General features: G+C 40.7%; 1 protein-coding gene across 10 annotated transcripts in view; it reads right to left on the reverse strand.

Moving 5' to 3' along the window:
- Nucleotides 1–3,510: 3,510 nt before the first annotated feature.
- The window catches only part of amot (angiomotin), a 57,632-nt gene continuing 33,551 nt past the window's right edge, over nucleotides 3,511–27,591 (reverse strand). For 9 of the 10 annotated variants that reach the window (XM_035625209.2, XM_035625205.2, XM_035625208.2 and 6 more), the window contains 10 exons: nucleotides 24,018–24,588; nucleotides 22,583–22,727; nucleotides 21,555–21,647; nucleotides 21,216–21,361; nucleotides 14,000–14,149; nucleotides 11,991–12,187; nucleotides 9,490–9,618; nucleotides 8,372–8,610; nucleotides 7,961–8,215; nucleotides 3,511–7,550 (listed from right to left, as the gene is read on the reverse strand). In XM_035625209.2, the coding sequence (XP_035481102.2) occupies nucleotides 7,420–7,550; nucleotides 7,961–8,215; nucleotides 8,372–8,610; nucleotides 9,490–9,618; nucleotides 11,991–12,187; nucleotides 14,000–14,149; nucleotides 21,216–21,361; nucleotides 21,555–21,647; nucleotides 22,583–22,727; nucleotides 24,018–24,588 (2,056 nt within the window). In that variant the 3' untranslated portion in view covers nucleotides 3,511–7,419. Of the gene's footprint in view, nucleotides 7,551–7,960; nucleotides 8,216–8,371; nucleotides 8,611–9,265; nucleotides 9,372–9,489; nucleotides 9,619–11,990; nucleotides 12,188–13,999; nucleotides 14,150–21,215; nucleotides 21,362–21,554; nucleotides 21,648–22,582; nucleotides 22,728–24,017; nucleotides 24,589–27,591 lie in introns of those variants that run through there. The other variant, XM_035625210.2, reaches the window with a different exon arrangement.

Genomic DNA, 27,591 nt, shown 5'->3' on the forward strand with positions numbered 1-27,591 from the left:
TTATCACCATATTCATAGTATGTCCTTTTCCTCCGTCTTAAAAGATGTCCTCCTTTGCCTGTTGAGGGCTGGGGTCTCATTTATAAACGTGGTGCACGCACAAAACGGGGCTGGAAATGTACGTACACCACTTCCCACGCAAAGGCTGTGATCTATAAAAAACAAACGACGGGAGAATATTCGCACTGTAAGCAAACTCTGACCCACGCGTACGGCGTACGCACATTCTGGAGACCAGGGGAATAGGCGACATAGATGGAGAGGTAGTGAACTGAAGTCAGTTCTTAGAAATTAAACGTGAGAACAACGATTATAAGTATGGATGCCTCACACACAGTGCTCGCAATTTATTTCTCTCGCTCCGGTGACCACCTCATTTTACTTCTTCAAAAGAGGCAACATAACACGCAAGAAAGAGGGGGAGAGGGGGTTGCGGACAAGCTCCTCTTTGCCTCCACCTTCAATGAATGAGATTATTCATGTCGCACATTCAAATTAATACTCAAGCAACACAAATAAAACACATGTTTCTGGGAACCATGCTTCTGTTCTGGGTGGGGATTTTAACCTGTTGATGGACCCAGTGCTTGACCACAGTGGGGCAGCATTGCGTAAAGTGCCAAGGGCCTCTCTAATACTGCAAAGGGGTTTGTAAGAGTTTGGGATTAGTAGACATTTGGAGGATCATGAACCCCTCTGGCAGGGATTACCCATTTTTTTTCATCAGTACACAAAATTTACAGTAGGATTTCTTTTTAATATCCTAAGCACTTCTTCTGCTGTGGGTTGTGAAACAGGTGAATATTGTAATATCGGCCCATGCTTGGGAATGCTTGGACCTGTTGCATCAAAGTGAATGGAGACACTCTTTTAGGTGGCGCCTTAACGCGTCCGTTCTACAGGATTCAGTAAACATAGGGTTGCTGAGGATGGATATAAAGAACTATCCAGTGATCAATTGGCTATCTGTTTTATCCCCGGGCAGGGAATGGGTAGGATTGAAAAGCTGTGATTAGGGGATGCATTATTTAACACACTTCATTTCTTAAAAAGGTTAATACACAAGAGCTGCTTATAAAATAAAATATTCTGAAACAGAGCTTAAGCGACGAATGACACCAAATGGCTTGAGAAACCTGACTCATTTAAAATAACAGTATAAGAATATGTAATCCCAGAAGGTTGAATTCAATTTATTTAGGGCTAGTCAATCGTATTTCGAGTCAGGAGATAAGGCAGGGGTTCGACCCGGCTGAATGGGGCTATTTAGTTAAAATTTTAGAGGAGTATGGTTTTAGTGGGATCTTTATAAAGTGGATCCAGGTATTATATGCTTCAGATAATGAAAAATGTGAAGTCCACCATAGAGTGTCGCTCACATTTTTATGTTGACAACACTGTTATGTCACATCTGTAAGATAAAATGGAACTAAAGAGCTACATCTCAGAATATAGACGACAGTCTCTAATACTTTATTTTTAGACAGACTATGTAACTGGGAAGTCAAGCAGCCACGACTGGTACTGGTTTGTTTTGTGCAGCTAGTGGAAACATCACAGGTGAATTCAACAACAACCAATGTGCTGGAAGTAATAAACATCTTGTAACAAATATAAAATTGCCTTTCTTACAGTCATATTCAAAGCGATAATCTCGTACAGTAATGTCTATAGCAGTACAGCTAAGGAAGACTACCTAGGACTTCGGTCAGTGTGAAAACTTGATCTGTTCACTGTTTACGACAGCGGTGTGGGGAATTATAGATTTTCTATTTCCTTGTTTGGTGTATGTGTTTGTCCCTTAAGGCCAAAATAAATAAATAATAATCATAGTAAAACAAAACCAAAATCCACCAAAGGGTGTCCACGGGCGTGGAGACGGACACAGGTTATCTCAGGCACAAGAACCGGTAGCAAACACAGGAGCCGTAAACAGGTTCTGGGGGGGAAATCAACAGAAGAACTGACAAACACAAAGGGAAGCACAGAGACTAAATAGACACAAGGAGGCACAGGTGATGGGAAACAGGTGACACACAGGTCATGTGTGGACCATCACTGGGGCAAGTCAAAACACCAAACACACTAGAGAACAGGAAGTGACAACACACGAGGGAGGAAACCACAGAGTAAAACAGGAAATGGAAAAATGAATACAAGAAACACAACAAGTAACGTAACAGATGTACACAAGGAATCTTTAATGAGTAAATCATAGTTCACAATAAGTGATTAAAAGATGAATAACAGACCATAAAGAAAATGACTTCTCAAGAGTGGACAAAGTTCAAGGGGGCAGAATCATGACACCGCGATGACTATCAGAGCTAATAACACATTTGAGTTGTGTAGCTCTGTGTTCTGTGAGCTCAGCTGAGATTGTAGCCAATGTTGAGTGTTCAGCGTTGATCATTAGCGCTGGTGACCGATCCAGTCAAACAATCCCGTTCTCACCTGGCAGTAACATCCGTCCTGAGTGAGCCCATCACAAGTGGACAGCTCCAAGCTCGTGGAAGGACTCTCAAGACGCATTGAGATCTGATCTCAAAAACCATATCCAGTGGTGGTTTAAGTCGCATGTGTCCACATTGAAGTGGCAGTGAAGACGGATATGTGACCTTTGGCCTCATTAGGGGCCGCCTACTCAACTGACGCCCTCTGCGTGAGCGGAAGTAAACTGAATTTAAAAAGATCACGCGTGGGATCTGTGGATTGTAGACGTGACTACTGGAGGAGCAACAGAACGGGAGAAGCCACCCGTTAGCATTGTGGGTTCTTCTGTCGGGAATGGAGCGGTGTGAGAGAGAGAGAGAGAGAGAGTGAGAGAGAGAGAGAGAGAGAGTGAGAGAGAGAGAGAGAGAGAGAGAGAGTGAGAGAGAGAGAGAGAGTGAGAGAGTGAGAGAGTGAGAGAGAGAGAGAGAGAGTGAGAGAGAGAGAGAGAGTGAGAGTGAGAGAGAGAGAGAGAGAGAGAGAGAGAGAGAGAGAGAGAGAGAGAGTGAGAGAGAGAGAGAGAGAGAGAGAGTGAGAGAGTGAGAGAGAGAGAGAGAGAGTGAGAGAGAGAGAGAGAGTGAGAGAGAGAGAGAGAGAGAGTGAGAGAGAGAGAGAGAGAGAGTGAGAGAGAGAGAGAGAGAGAGAGAGAGTGAGAGAGAGAGAGAGAGAGAGTGAGAGAGCGGGGAGCGTGTTGAGCTTGGCTTGACCCAGCGTATTGCATATTTCGTTATATGTTAAAAACAACTACTATTTTCATTCTGTTTAAACAGTTATAACACACTGGTCATATTGTTTACCGATGATACTGAAGAATTCATTTCAATGTACTGTTGATTAAAAAAAAAAAAAGAATACCAGTGAATACCTGAGAACCTGTTTGTGTTTTTCTGTCTGCAGTGCATGTTAGATTGTTTGAGAATATATATTTTTTTCAATTTGCAAAGTTATTCAATTATTACTTTAAGTTAATTTAATTTTGTATGTAAACATAAAACCACATAAACAACAAGAAACAACCAGTCTCTGCATTCATTTATTAAAAAGAATAAGTTCATACTAACTGAACTTATCTATATAACAAACATTTGGTTATTTTTGAGTTTGTCAGGAAAGTTTACAGAAAGAAAACTATGACTTCATAAAACAAGAAATTATGAGATGAATGAAGAAAACGAAGAAAAGCTGCTTTTCTGTGAACTATGATTGTACAACAATGACAAAATGCAGCAGCATGTATATAAACAGACTGGAAACACATTGGCTTGAACAAGAAACACTAAAGTACAAACAATGTCATTTTTACTATTTGTTTGCATTTAGATTTTCAGCATCAGTCCACTCTGACTTCACAACTATTTGAACTACGCTTTACTTTTCCAGGCATTTGCCACATTATTGAAAAACTGCTCATACTTTCAGAAAGTGCGAAGGAGGAGAAGGTTTTAATGACTGAAGAGCCCGTAAGACATGTTAACATCAAGTGCCTGGAAAAGACAAACAGCTCCACAGATTTCCACAAAAATAAATGTCATTGTGTCAGGTGTAGAGACACTTGTAACATGATAAGAGTTTTTAAAGCAGTAACTGCATAAGTTGTAGGAGAGAAGAAAAAGGCTCCAAAGTTTTATTTCCGTACTCTGAATGCAGTGGAATGCTTTGGTGCAGGTTGGAGGCCTGTGGTGAGCGCTCTGGTGAAATAAATAAGTCAAATATCCAAGTTTCAATCTGAAATGTTCAGGAAGTTACAATACAGATCCGGTGGTGAAAGCAGCATGGGGGGTGTTTTCTCATTAACACTAAAGCAGTTCATGTAAGTGCTGGTACAAAAAACATTTCTTAGAAGATTTTGTAAGTACCTTGTGAGGAGCCAAAGCTATTCATTGATTGACAGAAAATTTCAACTATTTATGTTGTTGTAGTTAGTGATTTGTCACAAACAAATGTCGACTAGTTCCAATGTCTCAAACCTGCTGATTTTCTGAATTTCAGCTCGTTCTCGGGTATATTTCTTGGAACCCTGCACTGTAGTCATAATACCAGATAGAAGAGTCCAAGCATTATACACAAAGCCATATTTTGATAAAAGGACACAGAATTCAACTGATCCCAACAGTACATTTGGCATTTCATTTTCCGCAACCACTCAAGAAAAGATATTAGTGTTTGGAAATGTTCTGCTCTGTTTAATAAAGGCTGCCACTCAAAATATCAGTCATATAAGAACATGCAGTGAAAAGTGTTTGGTCCAAGGATAAGAAGGCCAGCAACCAGAGGGCCAACTCAGTTTTGCTGTTTTTACACTAATACTGAGCAAAATTTTAGTGCTTGTTTTAGTGGAAGGGTCTGGTTCGTGTGGTTCTTGACTCATGACACCCATTTAACACCAAACCCAACCTCACTATGGTCACTGTGTAGATTTAGCTGTTTGTTTTTTTAAAGAATGACTTTGAAGGTTGCACTCTAACATGAGAAACCTGCACTAATCCCACCCGTGGCCCTGTCTAAGATTTAAGGTGCGCCCAACATGTGACAAAGCTCAGATAGACAATACAACATGTAGCAGCAGTGTCTACAAAGACTTGTCAACATATTTATTAACCAATACTGATATGGCAATGGATACCAGAACAACAGTGAACTAGAGTTTGTTGGCAGCTGAGAAATTATTTCAGTCAAAATAGAGCTGCATGTTGTGCCAGAAAGCAAAGCGACTGGTTTTAAATTATTTCACACGAGGACTGTCGATGTCTGTACAGTAGTGGCGGATTTAGTGGTCTAAAGTCTTTATTCCTCGCTCACACACTAGGTACATCACAACATATCAGTGTACTCCTCATCAACTTCTTACGATGACATAGTCTTCCGTGAAATAATCCTACTGACCATCTGAAATAGCACTATTAGTTGGCCGACCATTCTAAGCTTCTTTGGTTTTGGGTGTATAATATTAACCACATTGGAAAGATTTAACCACATACATTAAAAATACATTGCTGCTACAGCCTGGAACAGGTTAACACAACTAATACAACCGTAAAACCACTCATATGTACAGTCCATTAAACCGTAGGTTTCATTTCATGCTAATGTCTTGAAATGATTGGAAAGACGCCAACAATATTTCATCTGATGGAACCCTGAAAATGTGACAGATGACTTCTTGAGTTTACACAGTGATTTTATATATGGAGTGATAACAGTCCTGACCTTTGGAAAATACCCAAACACTCCAATATGTTTAGAGTAAAGTAATGGAAAATTGTCTTCGCCTGATTACTCAACAAAAATCAAATCTAATGTGCTGATGGAGGAGCAGCCCTATTCCAATACTGCATAACCACCAGCCGAATAGGCTGGTATTAATTCAAATCATACTTCATGGTTTCTTTCGATATACGAACAAGTCAGGTGGGTAGCAGGTACGGTTATACAAGTGACTAAAAATGTAAATATTAACAAAAATGTGTACATTTGTCAATTTTGTGACATGTGCATAGTAATAAAATATAAATCCCCTCCATACTGTTCCTCAACCATGGCAGGTGAAATACTGAATGAATTACTTAGAGCCTCTGCTACCTGACAGTGAACCCAACCAGTGGGGTCAAGCAGGCAGCCATCATGTTGCTAAGGGCCTGTTCGAATCTAGATAGCCTGTTACCAACCAACTGTGTGTACCAGTATGGGTCTGTTTCATAAAGAACTGTGTGAGTGTGTGTGTGTTTGTGTGAGTGTCTGTCTGTCTGTCTCTGTCTTCAGGTTATTATGCACCAAAAACAGCAATCAGATAAGCAGGCACCACAACTCACTAATAGCTCTTGAAATGAAATATACCTGAAGGTTTAGTTCTCAGATCCCCCAATGGCACACAGTTGTACAGACCCTTACAGTACATACATTGTGTAAATACATACATATACATAGTTGATAATGCTTTATATTTGACATCATTTCTGATTACCCAAGTGCTGTGTCTAACTAAAGTAAAAAATCATAACACATAAATACAATATCTAATGTCAGAAGCTTAAAGTAAAATGGCCAAAAAATGAACACTTAAAAAATAATTAGTGCAATTAAATGCAACAAGAAGATATGACATTTGGTCCAATGTAGCTAACCAGCCTACAGCAACACTTCACAGGAGTGTTTACAAAGCTGGTTGTTAAGGCCAACTTCTAATAATTGTCTGCATGCTGGGAAGGAAAAATGTTACATGCTAAATCTCCTAAAAGTTCCCAAATCTGCTGAATGCTGCTGGTGCGTCAGTTAGTAATATGGCCTGTACAAATAATAACAATGACATTCAACGCCCTTAGTCAAAAAGTAGTGCATTTAAACAAAACCTTCTTCACCAACCATAGTGACTAATTTGATACTCAAGAGTGACAGAAAGAGAAACCCTTCACCTTTTATGTAAAAGTTATTATACATTTGCACATGTAGGTATGGATTTGTTTGTAAGCTCTCTATGGTAAATTTGAAGCTTTAAGCTTGGTCTACTTTTCTTTATATTTTCCGACTCATTAACTTTTTCAAACATACAGCATGACTGAAAACACTTATTAACTTTCATTCAACTTCAAACATTATCCACCAAAGTTAATCATCACCATCACGGTTGTGAGAGAGCATCAAAGAACATCCACTTCATGTTAACACACACATTTAGGAAAAGATAAGTTATGTCATACTTCTGCTTTTTGCTGTTGATTAGTGTGTTTTCTTAAGACGATGACAAACTGATTCAGTGACGGAATGAGGGGAATGTGGCAAAAGTGTTTTAATGAATGCATGTGTAAACATAATGAAAATGTGTCTTGTGTGGATCTCAGGTGTGAGGAATGAGCCAGGATGATTTACATGTCCCTGTCTGTTCCGATGAAACTGCAACCTATGTTTGGAAATTTTCTTCCAGAAGTCATCGGGTCAGATGAGGATCTCCACCATGTCGTTGTCCACATCCTGTTGGGTGGATGGGGTTGGTGGGAGGGGCTGTTGTGTGTGAGACTGGACAGGGAGCCTCCGCTCCAGGGTGCTGCTGTGAAACACTGCCACATCTACATAAAAATTACAAAGAACATCAGAAAGTCAGCGGAGTCAGCATTTCTGGCTATCATAAAACAACCACCTGGGTCAGTGGGTACAACATCTAACTAATGGTGCTGAAGTGAAAGAAAGTAGGACAGAGCTCAGTATGATTTTTCACTGCCGACTGCACTGACTCGTCACTATTGGAAACAATGGGCTGTGTCTGAAAGAATTTCTATACAGTACACTACATTTACATTAACTGCTAAACCTATGTTTGGTCATACACTCTTGAAACCATTGTTGGAATTTGAAACTTGAAGCAGTGAGCTAGATCATTATTGCTCAAGTATGTTGAGATACCACTCTCCAACTAGAGGCATGTTGCACATGTGATCAGAGCCTTAGACATATCTGAGATCGGACAGTACTAGCTGACCTGCTATGCGGTCAGGAATGTAGACAGGGCTAGGGCTGGACAGGCGGGCAGGCAGTGTCATGCTCTGAAGAGCTGGAGTGCTGGATTTGCTGATGTCCTGACTCTGGCCCTTGTCCGTCTGCGTGCAGCTGTCCCTGCTGCCCGTCTTCGAGTGGCCTGTGGTCATCGGGGTGGAGGGAAGCACCGGGGAGGGCGATGACGAGATTGACTCTGTCCTGAGAGAATCTGTACGAAACTCGGGACCCAGCAGAACCCCTGGTGAACCATGAGCAGAGAGCAATCATTACTACTCAAGATACGGACAGTAGCACAGCAGCTACAAGTGACTGTCTTAGCATCATTATTCGTACACCATTACAGCTGCTGTTTTGTCACGTGTCACACATGATAAAAACTCCTGCTGGTTCTTACCCAGACTGCCTTTCCAGCTATTGTCCTTGCGCTCTTCAGTGATGGGCGAGCTACTAAGTCCCAAGCTGTGAGAAAGCAGTCCTGATCCACTAGAGCCAGTGTTAGAAATGGACATCAGGGACTTGGAGGGCCTCATGGCAGATGGCAGGTCTGACTTGATGGGCTCCTTCCTCGAGCGGTGGTGTAGCACCTTAATCATGGCATCCTTCTCTATAATCTGGGCATGGAGATTCTTTATCCTGGATTATGTTAAACAAGAGGAGGAACCAGGAGGTTAAGCAGTCAGCGTTATTGCAGGACAGTGTGAACTACATGTATGCTTTTAACAAAAAGCATACATTTGTGTGTTTTACTTCTGGTCAACTTCTGTTCACACTGAGAAATAAACATGAAGTTATATGAATAGGAACGCATTCACTGAACAGGTTTGGTTATGTCATCCTGCATTACCATAGCTACATGGACTCAGGTGGGGATATCAAAGTCCAAAGACTAACTACAGGTTTTACAGCAAATTACATTTTTAGTTATCTCCTGATACATTGAACACCTAAAATATTATGTGGTCCTCATCAGTCAAAAACAACAGCAGAGCTTGTACTGTAACACTACTGTGTGATCACCAAGTTTGACTTTTTACTGAAAAACTGCAAAAAGATGACACTTCTTTTAACTCCTTTTCACTTTTAACGTATCAGGAAAAATCTGTGCACTTGCTGGTTAGCAGTTTTTTCCTGCCAGAATAACCGTCTCCGTCCAGCAGAAGGTCCTCAGAGCTTAACTGAAGCTCAAACAAACCCAATTAAACAGTGAGAGATGCCAGAGTTCATCTGAGAGAGTGCAGGTTTCTTACTGTCCATCAGATGTCCTCTGAAGTGCTAATGGTGAATTTACCTTTGCATCAGTTGTCAGCCTTGTCCTGTTTGTTTGATTTGCCCCTGGAAATAGCTAAGATACAGGGAATACCCTCAAGACACATTAAACAGCCTAAAGCCACAACCTGAAAACAAATACAAATCACTGGATGAGATCCTCAGATCATCTTCCCAATTAATAGATATATTTACTAGGCTCATGAGCAAATCTGAGGAAGGCTGCATTGCACTGCAGTGTTTTACCTGCTTTCCATGTCCAGACAGCGGCGATTGGCCATGAGAATCTCTTCTTCTTCCTTCTGGATCCGAGCCTCCACTGATGTGTCGTAGCTGCTGCTGGAAGAGTGGCTTATCACTGTTGCAGATGTATCCCTGCAAAACAGGACAGAGCCTCCATTAAATTGCATTACATTACATTAATTTAGCTGATGCTTTTGTCCAAAACGATTCACAATAACTGCATTCAACCATGAAGATATTACCTAAAAAGTGCAAGTACATAAAAATGTATAAAATAAGCAAAACGGCTTCAAGTGCCCAGTTGTAGATTATTTTTAAAACAGTTTTTGGTGGCCTGGGACACGTGTGCACATTCTTTTTGCTGTGGGAGGCTTGGACTCAGTTAAGTTGTGGCTCTTTTTAAATGTTATGCAAGTATAACTGAGCAGATGAACAAATATTTAACTTTAAGAATAGTGTGATCATGTACAGCAAGTACAAGTATCATTACACCATAATTACGGATGTATGTTTACATTGGTTGCACCTAACTTTTTCCTTAGGTGCACCAGCACATAATTTAGGTGCACCCAAAATGTTATTATCATTTCTCACTGAAGAATAGAATATGGACGAATATTTTGTTTCTCATACTGTACTCAGTACATTGTTGAACACTGAACGGCACTATTTTTAACAAATAACTAATATAGTACATGATGTTGTGTGTTGAGTGATGGGACTAACAAAAGCCCGTCAGAGGAAAAAGTAACAAAACTGAATATATACAGACAAACTGTAACCAAAAGCCTTTGGAGTCTACAGTTGTAAAGGGTTGCAGGCCTTTCACTATGAACCAGGTCACATCGAGGTGTCACTCATTCACCCTCTACTCAGTCATCCTCCCACTAGCTGCACCTGTGAAGGGACTTTGGGCTAGTCTTTTACTTGGACCGGCAGAAGTAAAGTGTACTTTCACTTTCACCAAATGTTCCGACAGATTTCCACATGTTACTGCCTTTACTCGCAAAACATTGTGGCATTGTGGCAACGAGCGTTGTCTCCATCGATTTTGGTGAAGTACACCCAGATTTTCGACTGTTCACTCTCAGCCATCGCCACTCGGAGCAGGTCTGCTTCACGCGACACGGACACACAGATCTCTCCTCAGGATTGGAGATAGTGAAAATTCATCATAGACGAATGCATTCATTTCTTCAATTCTATTATCAGCACTGATAACGTCGGAGCTTATCAATCCTACAGTCTTTCATAATTTTGCCCCCGGGCCCGTTTAATACCAGGTTTCTGTGCCCATCCTAACTATGATTTCTTTTTAACACCAACATTCAGCAAAGAAGAATACCAGCGTCAGAGCCAATTAGAGACAAAGGCCTGCCCCTTTGGCTCAGACCATGGTATTCTTCTTCGCTGTATGCTGGTGGGGAAAAAAACAATTGCCATACTGCAAATATGGCGCATTTTTAAGTATGACGCTAGCAAAAATGCGCCATATTTGCAGTATGAATTAAAAATGGCCAACTTCCTGTAATAGCGGAGGTAATGGCTTCCAGAGGCTTTTTTTTGTAGGTCCTGACATCTTTCACATGCCTACCAAATTTCATTCATCTACGTCAAATTTAAAGTTGGGGGCCTTGACTTTGAAAAGTTGTCTTTGATAACAAAATGAATCCTTACAGAAACAATAGGACCTTGCACCTCCAGTGCAGGGCACCCTCCGGTGGACACCGGGGGCCCCGGTCCCTCCAGTGCTCGGAGCCCTAATGACAGGGACCTCCAGTGCGATAATATTTTCACTCGCCTTGGCCCTACCAAGACCTCTACAGTTCCAGGAAGTAAAAGTGATGGGACTCAATCCTGACCTAGGTGAATAATTATCCTGCAGGAACATAAGGAAATAAAGACTAACTTGTAACAAACAGAAATCTGGCAGTATAACATATAATAGATACAAAAACCACAAAACACACCCAAGGCCGCAACATAGAACTGACTTAAAAATTACCCGTACAAATTGACCCGTGTGGTGACACTGGGAGAGTAACACCCTTAACCACAGAGTGGAGAGGGACTTCAGCACATAAGAGAGGAACTGCTGGGGCTGGATTTGAAGTTTTATCCTTACTGCTTAATAGCAATTAGAAATTATTTTTTTTCTTTTTATTCTTGTTTAAATTAATTAATTCATGATTTTTATTTATTAATTACAATGTTCTTTTAGCTAGACTGTTCTTTTTTATTGTAAAAAAAAAGATTTTAAATTGAGTAATAGACTCCTGCTTGTTTTTTTAAATTATTATTATTATTAACAATAATAATAATAATAACGCATTTTATTTATAGGCGCCTATGGGAACACTCAAGGTCACCTTACAAGTAGAGTTTAAAAAGAAAAAACAACAATAATTAAATCAACAAGAAAATTGACAGTTTAATTCTGCTCCCCTTAGTTTACAGCATAATATGCATATGCATACAGTTTGCTATAATTCTCGCAAGTATACCTCTGAGTGGCGACAGAGGCAGCAGCATCCAGGGCAAACTGTCTCATCACGCTCTCCTCCAAGTACTTCTGCTCCCACTTTGTCATGTCTGCTTCCAAAGCCAGGATTCGCTCCTCCTTCTCCCTCAGGTGCTCCATCAGGACAGTGGCATTGTACTCAGAGGGAACCCCACCAGTGCTTTGAGAGCTTCCCTGACGCTTGGACAGATGAAAACATGAAGAGTAGAGACGGAAAGAGGGAAACAAAAAAGAGGAATCTGTCATTTGAGAATCCCAGTCAGTTGGAAAACAACATATTTTGCTGGTGTAATGCCCATAAACAAACAAACCATCGCAGTTTGAGAATTTCCATAATGTATCCCTCTTCAATAATCGCTCTGTCCTGAGTGGCAGCAGTTGCAGCAGCTCTTGCTCACCGTTGAGATTTTTTTTTCTTCACTTTTTAAAATTGTTTCTGTTAATTTATTTTTACTATCATATAAATATCTAATATCTCTTATTTTTAATATGGTGTTAGTTTGCTGAGACCAAAGTCGCACTTTTTGCTATGGTCTTTCTTTTCTTTTTTTTCACTGTCCTTGTCTGGAGATCCTGTGCACAGCCATCGTCCTATTGTTTACACCAGGGATCAGCTGTCAATGCCCCGTATTTCCAAATCAATCTGATTCTGGCTGACAGGACAATTGACGGCAGTAAGAGAAAAGAAGGAGGGCTGGCTGTGTTTGTGAATGATAGATAGTTATTGTGATAGCAGGGTATATTCCCCACTCTGCTAATTGCGACAAAGCCTGTGATATCCTACACTGAGCTGTGAGCAGACTTCACCACTCAACATCCACATCCTCTTTCTTATCTCTGAACATGTCCTTTCTCCACTCTGCCCACAATCAGTCAGGATAACACCTGCCTCACAAGAGACAATAAAATACTAGACCTATTTTATACCAACACCAAGGAGGCAAAAAGCAGCGTTTTCACCAAAAGCTATCTTCCAGGAACTAAAAGGAATCCTGTGGCCCATTGTTGTCTGCGTTCCTACTGCAGCCTGAAGCCCTGGGAAGCTCATGCAAATCAGGCCGACGACGTATGGGAAAGCAGTTGATGAGTTGTTTTTTTTACCAGAATGCGTAAAATGTTTGAATTTTTTATTTACTGCCACTGTTACTTTTTAAACAGGGCTCCAGACTAACTTTTTCATTTGGTTGCACCAACACATCATTTAGGTGCACCCAAAAATTTTCACTGTGCCTTTTGGCACCGCAATAATACACCTATTATACTTTTTCTTGACAGTTCCCATATAAATTTGTAATTTCTTAACACATTATGTAAATGACTGTAAATAGGAATAAAGGTGCTTTTTCATGAGGATGATTTGGGATCTAATAGCTTATCTTTTGCGATATTACAAGAAAAGTGTGACATTTTATTATCATTTCTGACTCAAAGCGGTGAGGAGGAGAATGGACAAATGTTTTGTTTTCTGGACTGTACACACAGCACATAGTTAAACATTGTTGAACACTGAACTGCTCTTTTTGAACAAATAACTAATATAAAGTACATGATTTTGTGTGTTGAGTGATGGGACTAACATAAAGCCCATCGAATAAATAAAATAACACAACTAAATATGTACAGACAGACTGTTACCTAAAGTCCTTAAACTGTTGTAAAGGGTTGTGACACGGGGAAATATGGGATACACACACGAAACAGGAGTTGGCACTTTCACGATGGACATCAAAAAGAAAAGTGATCAATATATTGCAGGATATTCTTATGTTGACAGGTCAGCCCTCACTTTATTGGTAATATGGTTGAAAGCACTTATTGTAAGTCATTTTGGACTAAAGCGTCAGCTAAATGAATGTAATGTAATGTACCTAATCAACCTATCAATATTTCCAATCATATTTATGGACAGTGGCATCAGCATTTGCTGATGGTCTTTTCAATAACTGATCTGAGTAATATGAGTGATCCGTTTGCACAGATCTGTCATTTTACCTGCTGCATGCGCAGTGACTCCAGCTCTCTTTCCAGTCTTGTACGGAGTCGATGCTCGAGTTGTTCTCTCTTCTCACAGGCCGCCTGAAGCTGAGCCAGAGCCTGCTGCATCCTCTCCACCTTCTCCACATAAATCTGCTTCTTCTTCAGCTACACACACACACACACACACACACACACACACACACACACACACACACACACACACACACACACACACACACACACACACACACACACACACACACACACACACACACACACACACACACACACACACACACACATTTCGTATATGTAAGTGAAACAGTAAGGAGGTGCTTAATTTCTGAAAATTTCCAAGGGGCGGTATGGAGCTATTTTGCAATACCCAAGCCCAAGACCCATATCACATTTAACTATTCATCGTTTGTAATGCTTGTGCCATGTTTTTAGCGTTTTCAAGCATCCCTAACCCCTTAAAAAACAACCTCCTGTTTCATGGCAAATCATGCGTCACCACAACCACGCCTTTTGACTTAACCTGAGTATCACTTAATCGGTAAGGTCTTTTCTATAGGCTTCACAATTTTGAGGTGGATCTGATTTAACACCTAGGAAGAGTTTATTAAAGTATGACCCCTTCAATTAGCCATAAAAATGCCAAATTTGCACACTAAATTCAAAATTGTCTTCTTCCTGTTGGTCTTATGTACTGGCTGCCGGATGCTTTTTTGTAGGTCCTGACATGATACAAGTGCCTACCAAATTCCGTCCATCTACATCAAATTGAAATCACAATTGATTGTGATTGGCTCAACTTACAGCGGTATAGATAAAGGATGGACATTATTTGTTACTTATTTTTTTACTGAACCTCCATACGACACTGTATTTATTTGTGATATTTTTATCCAATCCGAACCACTGCACATTTTAGCCTCTATTTCACAAATCAATTACTTGCACTCTTTGTATATAATATATTTTTACAGTCTTTGTACAGCCCTTTTCTATTGTTATCATATATATTTTGCTTTCATTTATTAACTACCTTCTTTCCTTGATGCCTTTGACTTTCCCCTGTGTTGGATTTATATATATAAGTCTTACCTTAATTCTCATTGTGAAGCAAAATGGTATCTGTCAGTGTAATAATATTATCTATATATATATATGTGTGTTTTTAAATTCATATTACTTCTGCATTCATTCTGTTGCTAACCAGTTATGTGACTATGTTCACAGGAAGAGTTTGCTTGAAGACTTTCAGTCAGGATTTAGAAAACATTATACCACAGAAACAGCACTGCTGAAGGATACCAACTACCTCATGGCCCCAGACAGTGGATATCTATTCTCATCCTAATAGATCTAAGTGCTGCATTAAACACCATTGATCACAAGATTATATTACAGAGACTAGAAAACATTATTGTGATTAAAGGAACAGCACTTAAATGGTTTAAATCATACTAATCAGATATATTTCATTTTTTTAATGTTAACAACAACTCTTCCACTGATACAAAAGTTAGTCATGGAGTTCCACAAGGTTTTGTGCTGGACCGATACTTTCACTTTTCACTGCTTCCCTTAGGTGAAATTATCAAAAAGCACCACATAAAATGTCCATTGATATGCAGATGACACCCAGCTGTATTTATCTATAAATCCAGATGATACTAATAAGGTTGTCAAACTTCAGGATTGTCTAAACATGAACATTAAGGCCTGGATTACCTACAATTTGCTTCTAAATTTCGGACAAAACTGAGGTCATCGTACTTAACACCTCAGGGAAACATTATCTGAGCATATAGTTACCTTGGATGGCATACCTTCGGCCTCCAGCTCTACTGTGATGAACCTTGGAGTTATTTTTGACCAGGATATGTCCTTTGACTCACACAAGTCTCTAGGACAGCCTGTATTCACCTGCACAATATTAAGAAAATGAGAAACATCCTCATTGAGAAACATATCTCAAAAGGATGCTAAAAAACTAGTCCATGCATTTGTTACTTATAGACTGGACTACTGTAATTCATTAGTGTTAGGACGCCCCAACAAGTCTGTGAAAAGTCTCCAGTTAATCCAAAATTCTGCAGCATAAGTTCTAAAAGGAAGGTGAAGAAGAGATCATATTTCTCCAGTGTTAGCATCTCTACATTCGCTGCCTATAAAATTCAGAATAGAATTCAAATCCTAATAATCAGGCTCCATCTTATCTTACAAAGCTCATAGTTACATAATATCCAATATATCACATCGCTCTGTAAATGCAGGACTACTTGTGGTTCCCAGAGTCTGTGAGAGTAGAATGGGAGGCATAGCCTTCAGCCACCAGGCTCTTCTCAGCCTGGTCAGGAAGGCCGACACCTTCTCTACATTTAAGGTTGGACTTTAAACATTCCTTTTTGACAACGCTTAAAGTGAGAGCTTGCTGAGTTGTTTACTGAACCATCTCTTATTTATGCTGCTATAGGCTTAGACTGCTTGGGGGACTCCAATCATGAGCATCTCTCTCTCTCTCTCTTTCCCTTCTGCCCCTGTGTATTTACATTACATGTCACTAACTGTGTTTTCTCTCTCCCCTAGTGCTGGAATCTCTGATTCCAGGGCTGCAAGATCCAAATACGTTACTATTATTGTTATTATTCTATAAGTATTACTGTTGTAATCATAAGAATCAGTCTGATAGAGCTTAAAGCAACTGTTATACAACTGTTCTGTCTCTTATCTCTCTTCATTCCCACTTTTTCTGCCCACCTCTCCTCTTTTCCCCATTTCTCTCCTTTCGGTCGCAGCAGATGGCCGCACACAACTGAGTCCGGTTCTGCTCGAGATTTCTTAAAGATAAGGGAGTTTTTTCTCCTCCACAGTTGCCAAGTGCTTGCTCATTGTGGGAACTGTTGGGTTTCTCTGTAATATTGTGAAGTTTGACCTCACTATGTAAAGTGCCTTGAGATAATGTGTGTTATGATTTGGCGCTATACAAATGAAATTATAAAATCAAACACAAGTGTTTCTATAAATGATGTGAATTGACGTCTTGTGTCCAGCAAGGGTTAAGATGGTCAGTGATAAAAAAAAGGGGTGAATATAGAAACCAGATTATGCATCACCACTATTGTTGGCCTTTTCCCTAATACTGTGCAAACGACAAATGTGGGGCAGTTCATCAAGCATTCTGTGACAGTCTGTCACAAATTCTAGGTGCATTTTTAAAATATATTTCTTGAATTAGCCTTTGATTATGTTCTGGCCCGCCAGCAACTGGTTTAGAAAAAAAGTTGACTTGTGGCCAAATTTATTTGTGAATCCCTAATATAAAGCTTATATCTGAAAATTATTCTCATCATATATTATATGGGTTTTGACATTGGCACCTGGCAGATCTCCCACCACACTCCTGGCTGCCTCTATGGCACCCTTCTCCAGGTACGGGGTGAGGAAAAGAGGTGAGCCTGCTCTGTGTTGGCCGCTGACACATTGACATTTTTGGCAGAAAAACAGAGCAGCTCCTGGAGTGCACAGAGTCCAGACAGACCCACAGTAACAGGAAACCCACACTGTCCTTCATCAGCCTCATGTTCTATATTAAGCTGTCCTCACAACTGTGGACTGACTGAAAAGTCTGATCCTGCATGGCTGATTCACTTGATTGGCCCAGAGTCGATTATCTGTCTTTTCATTAGTGACATCACGTCGAATTTCTAAACCAAAAAATAATTTGGTTTAGAAATAACTCTCCAGGTCAGTCAGACTGATTTAGAAGAGAGAACAGCGGTGAATGCACCAGTGAATATCCTGCTCTCCTGTGTAATAAGGCATTTTACTGCCTCACTGTACTTTCTGTTTCACCTCCAAATAAAGTGATTTAGATTACCTCTTGGCTTGTTTACAACCTGTCTGCTTGTGTTTCATAGCTGGTGAGAAGATTGTGATGTATGGTGGCCAACATGTGGCCAACAGAATGCAGAAACCACAACACGAATGCAAAAGTCACAACACACTTCTGAGGTACTGTGCTGAAGTGATATGTACATAGTTTTCATGGTGAGATGCTTCTGTGTGTTTTAAGATGCTTATGATATGTATTCCACTTCTTTCCTGTACATCACTGCCTCTCATTCGTGTCTTGTTAAGACTAAGGGCCAAAGTGAGCACATTAGAGCCTGACCGATATGAGGTATAAGGGAGTAACACATTCCCCACAATGATATATACTGTATATTTAAAAAATTGACAAGGATTCCTAAGATATGATTATCAAACCCTTATGACAAATAAATGCAATTGAGGCTACAGTTTAACCATAAACTCTATCATAAATAACTACAAATAAAAGAAAATACAAATAACAACAACCAAATATAAAACTTGAATTGAGAAAATAAACATAAATGCACATATTTTCTTTATTCTGTTATAGAAAAGTTATTATTTTTGAGAACAATGACCAATACTGATATGGCTGTGATAGGTTTTTATCAGCCAACGGATATATCGGTCTGGCTCAAGTCCACAGTGTGTGGATGAGTGTGTGATAAAAAGGTGTATTTGTACATTGTAGTGTATTTGTTGAATAATACAGACAACACATGCACACTGAGTCAATTAGACAGGTCAGCAGACCAGTGAGGAGACATTGGTGTCATATAACAGACCCACAACAGGCCAGCACAGAGGCCGCAACACTGACAGCTTTTCCACTAGAGTAAAACACTGGTAACTAGGAGATACAAGTAACTCGCCAAGTATCCAAACAAACAAGGAAGTGGCCTGATTTTCAGCTTTTCTTCACACAAATCAGGCAAATGTTCCTCAGGTCAAGAGCTAGAAATGAGAAACAATCCAAATGTTGAAGGCTCTGTGAATTTACAAAGTAGTGATGCGTGTTTACATTAAAATATAGAGTACATTCTAACTTTCTCTTAGCTGGGAATCACTTTTTATCCAGATGTAAGAAAAGCTGTTTGTGACCCACAGCCTACCTTTTATCAGGGCCTGAGCACTGGAGGTGCAGTGTCCCCGGTGTCCACCGAAGGGCGCCTGCACTGGAGGTGCAAGGCCATATTGTTTCCGTAAGGATTATTATTATTCTTTTTCTTTGTCACGGTTTGCAATTTTAACGTTAAAACTATACTCAAGGTTTTAGTGTAAGTCGAAAGGCGTGGCTGTGGCGACACATCCTTCGCCATGAAACAGTTGTTTTTTAAGGAGTAAGGGATACTTGAAAACGCACACAAATCTTGGCACACGCATTACAAATATTGAGTAGTTTAATCTGATATGGGTCTTGGGCCTATTACAAAATGGCTCTGTAGCGCCCCCCTAGAAATTTTCAAAAGCCCCTCCTTACCGAAGTCCGAGTGATGTGACAAACATCAACCAATTCAGATAGAATTTACATGGTGTACTCTTCTCATGATGTACAGAAACATGATGTGGTATTAGTGGGTGTTCTCTAGCGCCGCATAGTGGACACAGGAAGTGTATCGGTGACAACCTGACGTACACGTATGTGCGAGGGCCCGATCATTGGGGCTTGTTGCTTTAATTCATTTTAAGAATTCAACCAACCATAAACCACCATGTCTCTGATTTAAGTCTGGCCTGAGAACCTTGTAGCATGTCATTTCCCATCTGTCTTTCCACAATGTATATCTCTCTACTGACCAAATTCTCAAAGACATGAAAATACAATGGCAAAACGATAGTGGAAAGAATCTTTGCGTAGTAGGTTTCCTGCACTTTCAGGATTTATTTCCATTTGCAAGGCAGCACTTTCCATACTTTTTATATCTCATTTACATTATTGCTATCTTTCATGTTCCTGTCTAAGGCAGAAATCCCATCTAAACTTCAGAGTCTCAAAGCAGCAGCAGGATCCAGGGCCCCCCCCGGATGGATGTTAAAAATGCCATTCATGTAATAACAACATCCTTGGATGGGAGCCTTCACTACCATCCCTCCATCCTTCTTCCCTCTCATCTCTATAATGCACACTATCCGATGACCATAAATGACCATGTTACCACCCACACTGCAAATATCGAAACAAATACTACATTAACTTTCATTACAACTAACATTCCACTACTTTTTCTATAGAATCAGAATCAGCTTTATTGGCCAAGTATGTTTGGTTTTACATTGCTCTTGGTTTACTGCATATAGTAATCTTGGTACATACTAACACACCTGATGTTTAAAATATTTTTTGTATTTCACTGATCAATTACCATTACAGGTTCTTATTTTTATCTCCATAAATTATTATATTTATGTTAAGATGGATTATAATTGATGTGAGTTGTTAATGGGAGTCACACCTTAGATAATGCACCAATGGTGTAATTTTAGATTTTTAGTAAAAGTAGCCTGAAAAAAAAAAGCAGTTTTTTGAACAAGCACATATTAGCTACAGTCGAATTATGGCAGCTGAATGTGAAGGCCTTGCTATGCATTAAAACCCCTTAACATACAACTATATATCAAGTTTTACTGTTCACGTAAAAGGCACCTACACTACCGCTGTGACTCTCTCTGCAATTCTTTAAATGTAAAAAGTTGTGCTTTTATTATGCATTGTCTTTATTCTTTAACATTTATCAGTAATATATGTCTGGCCTGGGATGTCTTTAGCGGCGTTTCCACCAACTATTACTATTAGTTCCTGGAACTACTCTTCCAGGAACTAAAAGGATCCACTGCTGCCTGAAGTCCAGGGAAGCAACGTTACATTTCTCTCTTTTTTTTTTGTTGTTGATCCGAAAAATTCCAGAGCAGCGTCTTTTTCCAGGGTAAATGAAGTACCCAGGAACTAAATTTAGACCCTGGTTCCTGCGGTCGAAAGGAGATCCACCTTTACTTCCTAGTTCCTGGGTATAGTTCCTGCGGTGGAAACGCGGCTTTTGTGGAAGTTAGCTGCTAAGTTTCTAGTCCTGCTGTCTTTTCCTTGTCTCCACAGCTTGTGGCAATTCTTCTTCTCTTGTTTGATTAAGAAAACATAATGGTGGGAATTGTTTGGGGGTATGTGTTTTTCATGTATTGACTCTGTGAAGTTGACTGCTGTTTGTTTGTCCCACCTCAGGTACCCCTGGGCGTCTTTATCTCTCTTAAGTATCTAAATCAGGATTTTCTGGCACTGATAAAGTTGACAATAAGCAGAAAACCAAATCCAAAAACAAGGATTTCATCCATTAGGAGTGACAGGTTACACTCTTACCTCCTCCTCCAACTTGACTACCTTGGCCTGGGCATTGTTTAGTGCCTGGTCTCTGATCTCAATGTGTCTCCTCTGATCTTCAGTTGTGGAGCGTAGTGAGTTCAGCTCCATCTCCAGCTTCTCCTTCTCACGCAGTGTTTCTTTGTCTGAACACATGAAGACATTAACTCATGCACAAACATGCTTTCCTAGATATTTCATATTATTTTAAGGTTATTGTTATGCACACCAACTATCAGTCATGTCACATCTGACCTAGTTAAGCTGTCCACTCACTGACACTGCAGAGAGGGAGAGAGATTGTGTATGTGTGTGTGCGCATGCGCGTGTGTTACTCACTCTGTGTTAGCAGCTGGGAGATGGTTTTGCGGTTGTCCTCTGAGCCATCACACTCTTTTGCAGCGAGCTGCTTATTGGCAGTCTCCATGCGCTCTTAAAAACACACAACACAAATGCTCACAGTTCAGACAAACACCCCATTTTGGCTAATCTTTGGAACAATACAGGCTTCAACAGGCGGGGAAATAATCTGGGTCTAAACATACTGGGGGTACAATTGAAAAATCTTTTCTCAAAGCAGATCTTTATGAAAGTTCAAGAAAGTCTTGTAACTTTTCTTCATTACTTTCATCAGAATACTTTACACAAACTCACCAATCAGACATAAAAACTGACTTTCCATAAAGAGTGTATGTCAGCACAAAACAATTCAAGCATGAAGTTAAAGCACATTTCAGAATCAACACTGATGGGCGTAAATGCATTTGCTAGTAAACACAATACAAACCAGTGAGCACAGGACAGGACAATGGCAACTGTGTCAGTCTGAAAGTACTCCCTTTGCATCTGGTATTAGATTACATTACATTACATTCATTTAGCAGACGCTTTTGTCCAAAGCGACTTACAATAAGTGCATTCAACCATGAAGATACTACCCAAAGTGCAAGAATCGATAGTGCAATAGGGAGTTTCAGTCTGCGACGGAAGCATTGAAGGGATTCTGCTGTCCTGATGTCAATAAAGGAGCTTGTTCCACCATTGAGAAACCAGGAAGGAAAACAGACGGGATTGCTGCTGCTGCCCCATCGCCGTGAGGGCATGGCAAGCCGGTTCGCAGTAGCAGAGCGGAGTGTTTTTCTTTTTAAATCTGGAGCTAGCGACACTGGGATGGTCTGACCACTTCCTCGGAGTGCCGCCTGTGTGTACGTGCCATCATCTTTTTAAAATCAGTCAGTCACCCTTTCCTTTTTTTTTTTTTTAATTTTGGGACATTTTTCAAATTTGTATTGAAGTTGTTTAAGAGAGAAAGCATGTGGGAATTTGATGTGTTATAACATGGTTACTGCACCTCGCTGCTCTCTCACCTCTGAGGTCCCTGTTGAAGTCATGCAGCCGACGCACCTCCAGCTCCAGCTTGTTCCTCATGGTTTTCTCCAGGGCCTCCCTCTTGGAGGACGACTTGGCAAGGTTTTCATAGGCCTCTGACACAAGCTGAATCTCTGTTTCCAACTGCCCAAGGACATAGGAGCAATGAAAAGGAACAGAGGGAAGACAAGGAGGATGAAGGTAATAAATCAAACCCTTTTGTTTAAAAGTTGTATAATTTATTTCTCTGCAACATATTTGTAGACATTTCAAATTTGTGGTTATTTCAAACAATTATCAAAAAAACTGAGCTCATTCATTTGACAAACAAGACTGTATTTTGAATGCTGGGTGTGCTGTCCCTTCCCTAAACACTGAATACAGCCTGAGAGGTCCGTACTGTTCACAGGGAATGAGGTTTGATCCTGCCAACCCGGATTTAACAAACGGCCCTTAACAACTAAAAACCAAACAGTTGAATTAATTTTTTTTAATTCAAGTCACCTCAACTTCAATGTGATCAGTTTTGTTCTTGTACACTGCAAAGTATATCAGCAACATCTGCATGATGAACACCGGTGACTCACACACAGTAATACCAACAAACAGTGAAAATGTGGAAAGTGTTATTGGATGCTAGGGCAAGTATCATAGTAGTTGAAATTTGAGAAAACAGGCGAGCATTTTTTAATATACCAATGAGTTATCAACTGGAACATTCATTTGGCAGTGGCTTTTGTCAAAACCACTTTTCTTTGCATCACATATGATGCACTAGTTGTTATATGCAGTAATTATTTATATTTCAGTCCAGCTCTCTAATCAAATCAAATCAATTTTATTTGTATACCGGCAAATCACAACATACATATCTCAAGGCACTGTACATAGTAAGGTCGAGACCTCACAATATTACAGAGAAACCCAACAGTTCCCGCAATGACGAAGCACTTGGCAACAGTCTCAAGTACAAAATGCCTGCTCTATTAGCATCATTCCGCCACTTCTCAGCAAAAAGGAAAACATTATCTGTGGATGTCAGAATCTCATACTGAAAAGACTGACTTTGGTAAATAAACCCCCTTGCTTGACCTAACTCAGACTGTAATCAGTCAGTCCTTTCCCATTGCCAGTTGACAAGGCATGTCATATTTGACATCACAAACATGCCTGAAAACAGAGGCTGATTGGACCCTTCTAAGTGGTATTTTTTCCAGTCTGCAAGGGGATTTATTAACTTCAGCTGAACTAAAGTATTCATTTATTCACAGATAAAGGATTGTGGATTAAGTCCACCCTAACTTACTTTGATATTGCTTTTAGAGTGTCAGTATGGATATGAATAACAACTATGGTAATCAAACTCTTACAATGTGGGCATGCCAGTATTGACTTTGAAAATATTCTGTGAAGCTCTTCTGCAGAAGACGTTACCTTATGCAACTTGGTGACTTTCTCACGGCAGGTGTCCATCTCCTGCCTTAGCATCCTGTTCTCCTCTGTCAGCACATCCACCATTTGGTGAGCACGCGCAATCATTGCAAAAGGTTCCCCCTGCAGGTGGGAGTAGGAGTGTGGGTGTGGGAAATATCCTGCCTGGACTGGCAGCTGGAGCTGGGGAGATGCTGGTCCTTGGAGCTGCTGCTGCGGCTGTTGATGCTGGTACTGATGGTGCTGCTGCTGATGGTGCATCCTTGGGGTGGAGCCATAGGGGTCATGTGGGAAACCCTGACCTCTCTGGAGGGGCAGGTGAATGGGCCCTGAAGTGAAGGGCTCACTTGCATGGTGGGATACAGGATTGCGTGGCCCCATGCTAGGGAAAGACTCACCATGGCTCTGGGGTTGCTGGTGGGGGAAGGAGGCATGGGAGGAGTGCGAGGCGCTAAGCATGCTGCTGAGGGTGGAGGACTGAGCACGGGACAAGGAGCCCACCGAGGTGACAGAGGAGGTGGGACTGTGCTGGTGAAGGAGCCTCTGAGAGTGAATTGAACCCTCCTTACTGGACCTGAGGAGAGATCAGTTGTGTGATTACATGATTCTCTACCTCAGCTGGATTCTTGAGTTAATGTTCAGAAGACTGAAAATGTTTGAACTAACAGTTGGTGTTTATTAATTTCATTTTTATTTCATTTTGCCCCGAATGAATAACCTGCTGATATGGACTGTGGTTTCTTGTTTGCTGCTGAGACAATTTGCAGCTACTATGCATGTGGTCTTTGGTCATCAGCTGCCACATATTATTGATAATCCTTATTCATACAGGACCTTTCATGCAAGATAGGAAATACCAGATATATATATATATAAAATACAGTACATCTTAAAAAGATATTGGGGGGTTGAGAATGTTTTCAAACAATTCCAGACTGAGCATACAGTATGTTCATGATAAAAAGTCAGCGGAGTAGAAATAACCTTGTGGTTTCAAAAAACATTAATATATTGGCAGACTCATTTCCTGTCAATGGACCAATAAATTAAAGGTATATTGTTTTTAAATGACTTTAGTTGTTATGTATACTGCTACTGCACTGCCCCTTAAAGCATGAGTGTTCAGAGTTGTAGAACCTTGTGAATAACTAGCTCTGTAAAGCCACCCTTAGCTGAACTAGATTTTGATGCTAGTGATCGCACCAACAAAACAATACCACACTGTTCACGTGTGCTTGCAGAGTGGGGCAGTGGTGACAAAGTTAAACTAGAATGTGAGCTTTACTCAAGTAATAGAATGGCTTTTACTGACTTTAAAATAATTGAATTTCCTGCAAACTCAAGCTGGCCTACATAACTGCAAGAATAAGTGAGCACTGTCAGTAAAGTGAGAAGCAAGCTCTGAAGCTCTTGTGCTTTTAGTTCCTCTTAGCTCTCGGCTCTGGGCTGTATGTCTCTGCATAGCTGTAGTAAGAGGAGCATTCAGAGGCGCTGTGGTCAGAGATGATGAGGTCATCATCTGGTCGGTATTTTGGGTGATCACAATTCTGGGCCACAATGCCTATCCCTGTGCAGCTGGTTGACGTGTGACCCCCTTTGGTCTGCTGTGGGGGTGATCCTTTGCAACAGTAGGCCTCTGTGACACTATGAGTATGAGAGCTGGTATCATTGGTGCATTGAGGGTTTTCTGGGATGTAAGTACGTCGGTACGTATACTTAGATGCGGGTTCTGCAAGAAAAAGGACTCGAAGCAGTTTTCTTCTAAGCCTGGTGCATTCTTTCCCTGAAAGTTAACCTGCCTCAAATGTCTGTAGTATTCTCTTGGATGCTCACCACAGAGGTTTTTAAATTGGGAGGCTGCAACCACTGATGTAATTTCATCAGCAGTAGAGGAGAATTCTCCCACTAGTGCCAAAAAGAGCACTTTGTAGTCGTTTCTAATGCTGGGAGGTAAAGTCTTTGTAAATTTATGGACACATTTGGAGCTGGTCTTCCACACAAGTTTAACTTTCTCCCTTTAGTCAAACTTAAAAATAATTTTCAATATTGTGATCTGTATTGTTTGGATTAAAATGTTTTGCTTGAGATTTAAACACTTCCAAGCGAGGGCACTGTCTAGTCCATTACAATGAAGGCAAGACTATGCTAGCATAGTAGGCTAAGCTAAATCCATCTCTTTCCTCCACTGACTTAAATACAACCTGCTGCTGAATTCAAGGTGGCCAGGAGTTAGGCTCGGCGCAAGGGAAGAAATGAACTGCTCAACACAGCGGTTCTCCATTGTTGTGTCTGGAATTAGGGGTTAGATTATGCTGGTTGGCTATTAGAGGGAATCTTTATGCACCTGATGATTTGATTCAATTCCGATTCAAAGGGCTAAGATTTGATTATAAAACAATCATCAACGCTTTCCAAAATATAAATTTGATTAAATTTTTTTTTTTTATCAGTGTGACGACTTGCTTCTTTTAAAACATAGAATTTTGTATTGATCAATAATCAAAATAACACAATCATTTCTTTCTATTATTTTTATTAATAATAATAAATGGAAGCGATATGTCCACTGAGATCGGAACTCTCGCGGTAACATATTGTGTCACTTCCGGTTGTTGTTGCTTCTGTGAACTGTGCTTATCCACCGCTCCTCCTCGTCTCTCTTTAACTCTGCGGTTTCCTCTAACTACTGGGACAACTATCCGTTTCACTCTCCCTTGTTCAGTCTAAACACTCACAACTCTCTCTTTAGCAGCTAACGATGGTTTCTCCCTCTCCTGCTGTCTCCTGCTCTGTGTGCTCCATGGTTAGTTACTCCTCTGCCTCCTTTAGCGATAATGATACTTGTAATACGTGGTTTGTTTGCCAGGATGGAGGCGAGGCTCAGTCTTTTAGAAGCTCTGCACCATGGAGAGTAGATCATTAGTTGATAATTTTAGCCAGTCCCCGCTAGCCGGTGCGAGCCCCTCCAGTGTAGACTCTTCAGGTCCCGAGCAGCCGGGAGGACAGGGCAGCTGGGTGACTGTCCACAATAAGAAACATAGTCCTAAACTGAAGCCGCCAACCACTTGGCTTCCTAATAAATTATATAATAACACACACCCGCTGAGGAAACAACTCTCATCATTGGTGACTCTATTTGGAGGAACGTGAAGTTAACGAAACCAGCGACCACAGTCTGTATCCCTGGGGCCACAGTCTGTATCCCTGGGGCCATAGTCTGTATCCCTGGGGCCACGGTCTGTATCCCTGGGGCCACGGTCTGTATCCCTGGGGCCAGATCAGGCGACGTTGAATACTATCTAAAACTGCTGGCTAAGGATAAACGTAGATATGGTAAAATCATTATTCACGTCGGCAGTAACGACACCCGATTATGCCAATCGGAGGTCACGAAGATGAATATTGATTCGGTGTGTAAATGTCAGACTCTGTAGATTTCTCTGGACCCCAGCCCAACTTGAACAGTGATGTCATGTTTAGCCGCACATCATCACTGAACCGCTGGTTGTCGAGGTGGTGTCCAGATAACAATGTGGGCTTCATAGATAACAGGCGCACCTTTTGTGGTGTGAGGTGT

The sequence above is a fragment of the Scophthalmus maximus genome, chromosome 2, assembly GCF_022379125.1.
Source record: "Scophthalmus maximus strain ysfricsl-2021 chromosome 2, ASM2237912v1, whole genome shotgun sequence".
Classification (NCBI taxonomy): domain Eukaryota; kingdom Metazoa; phylum Chordata; class Actinopteri; order Pleuronectiformes; family Scophthalmidae; genus Scophthalmus; species Scophthalmus maximus.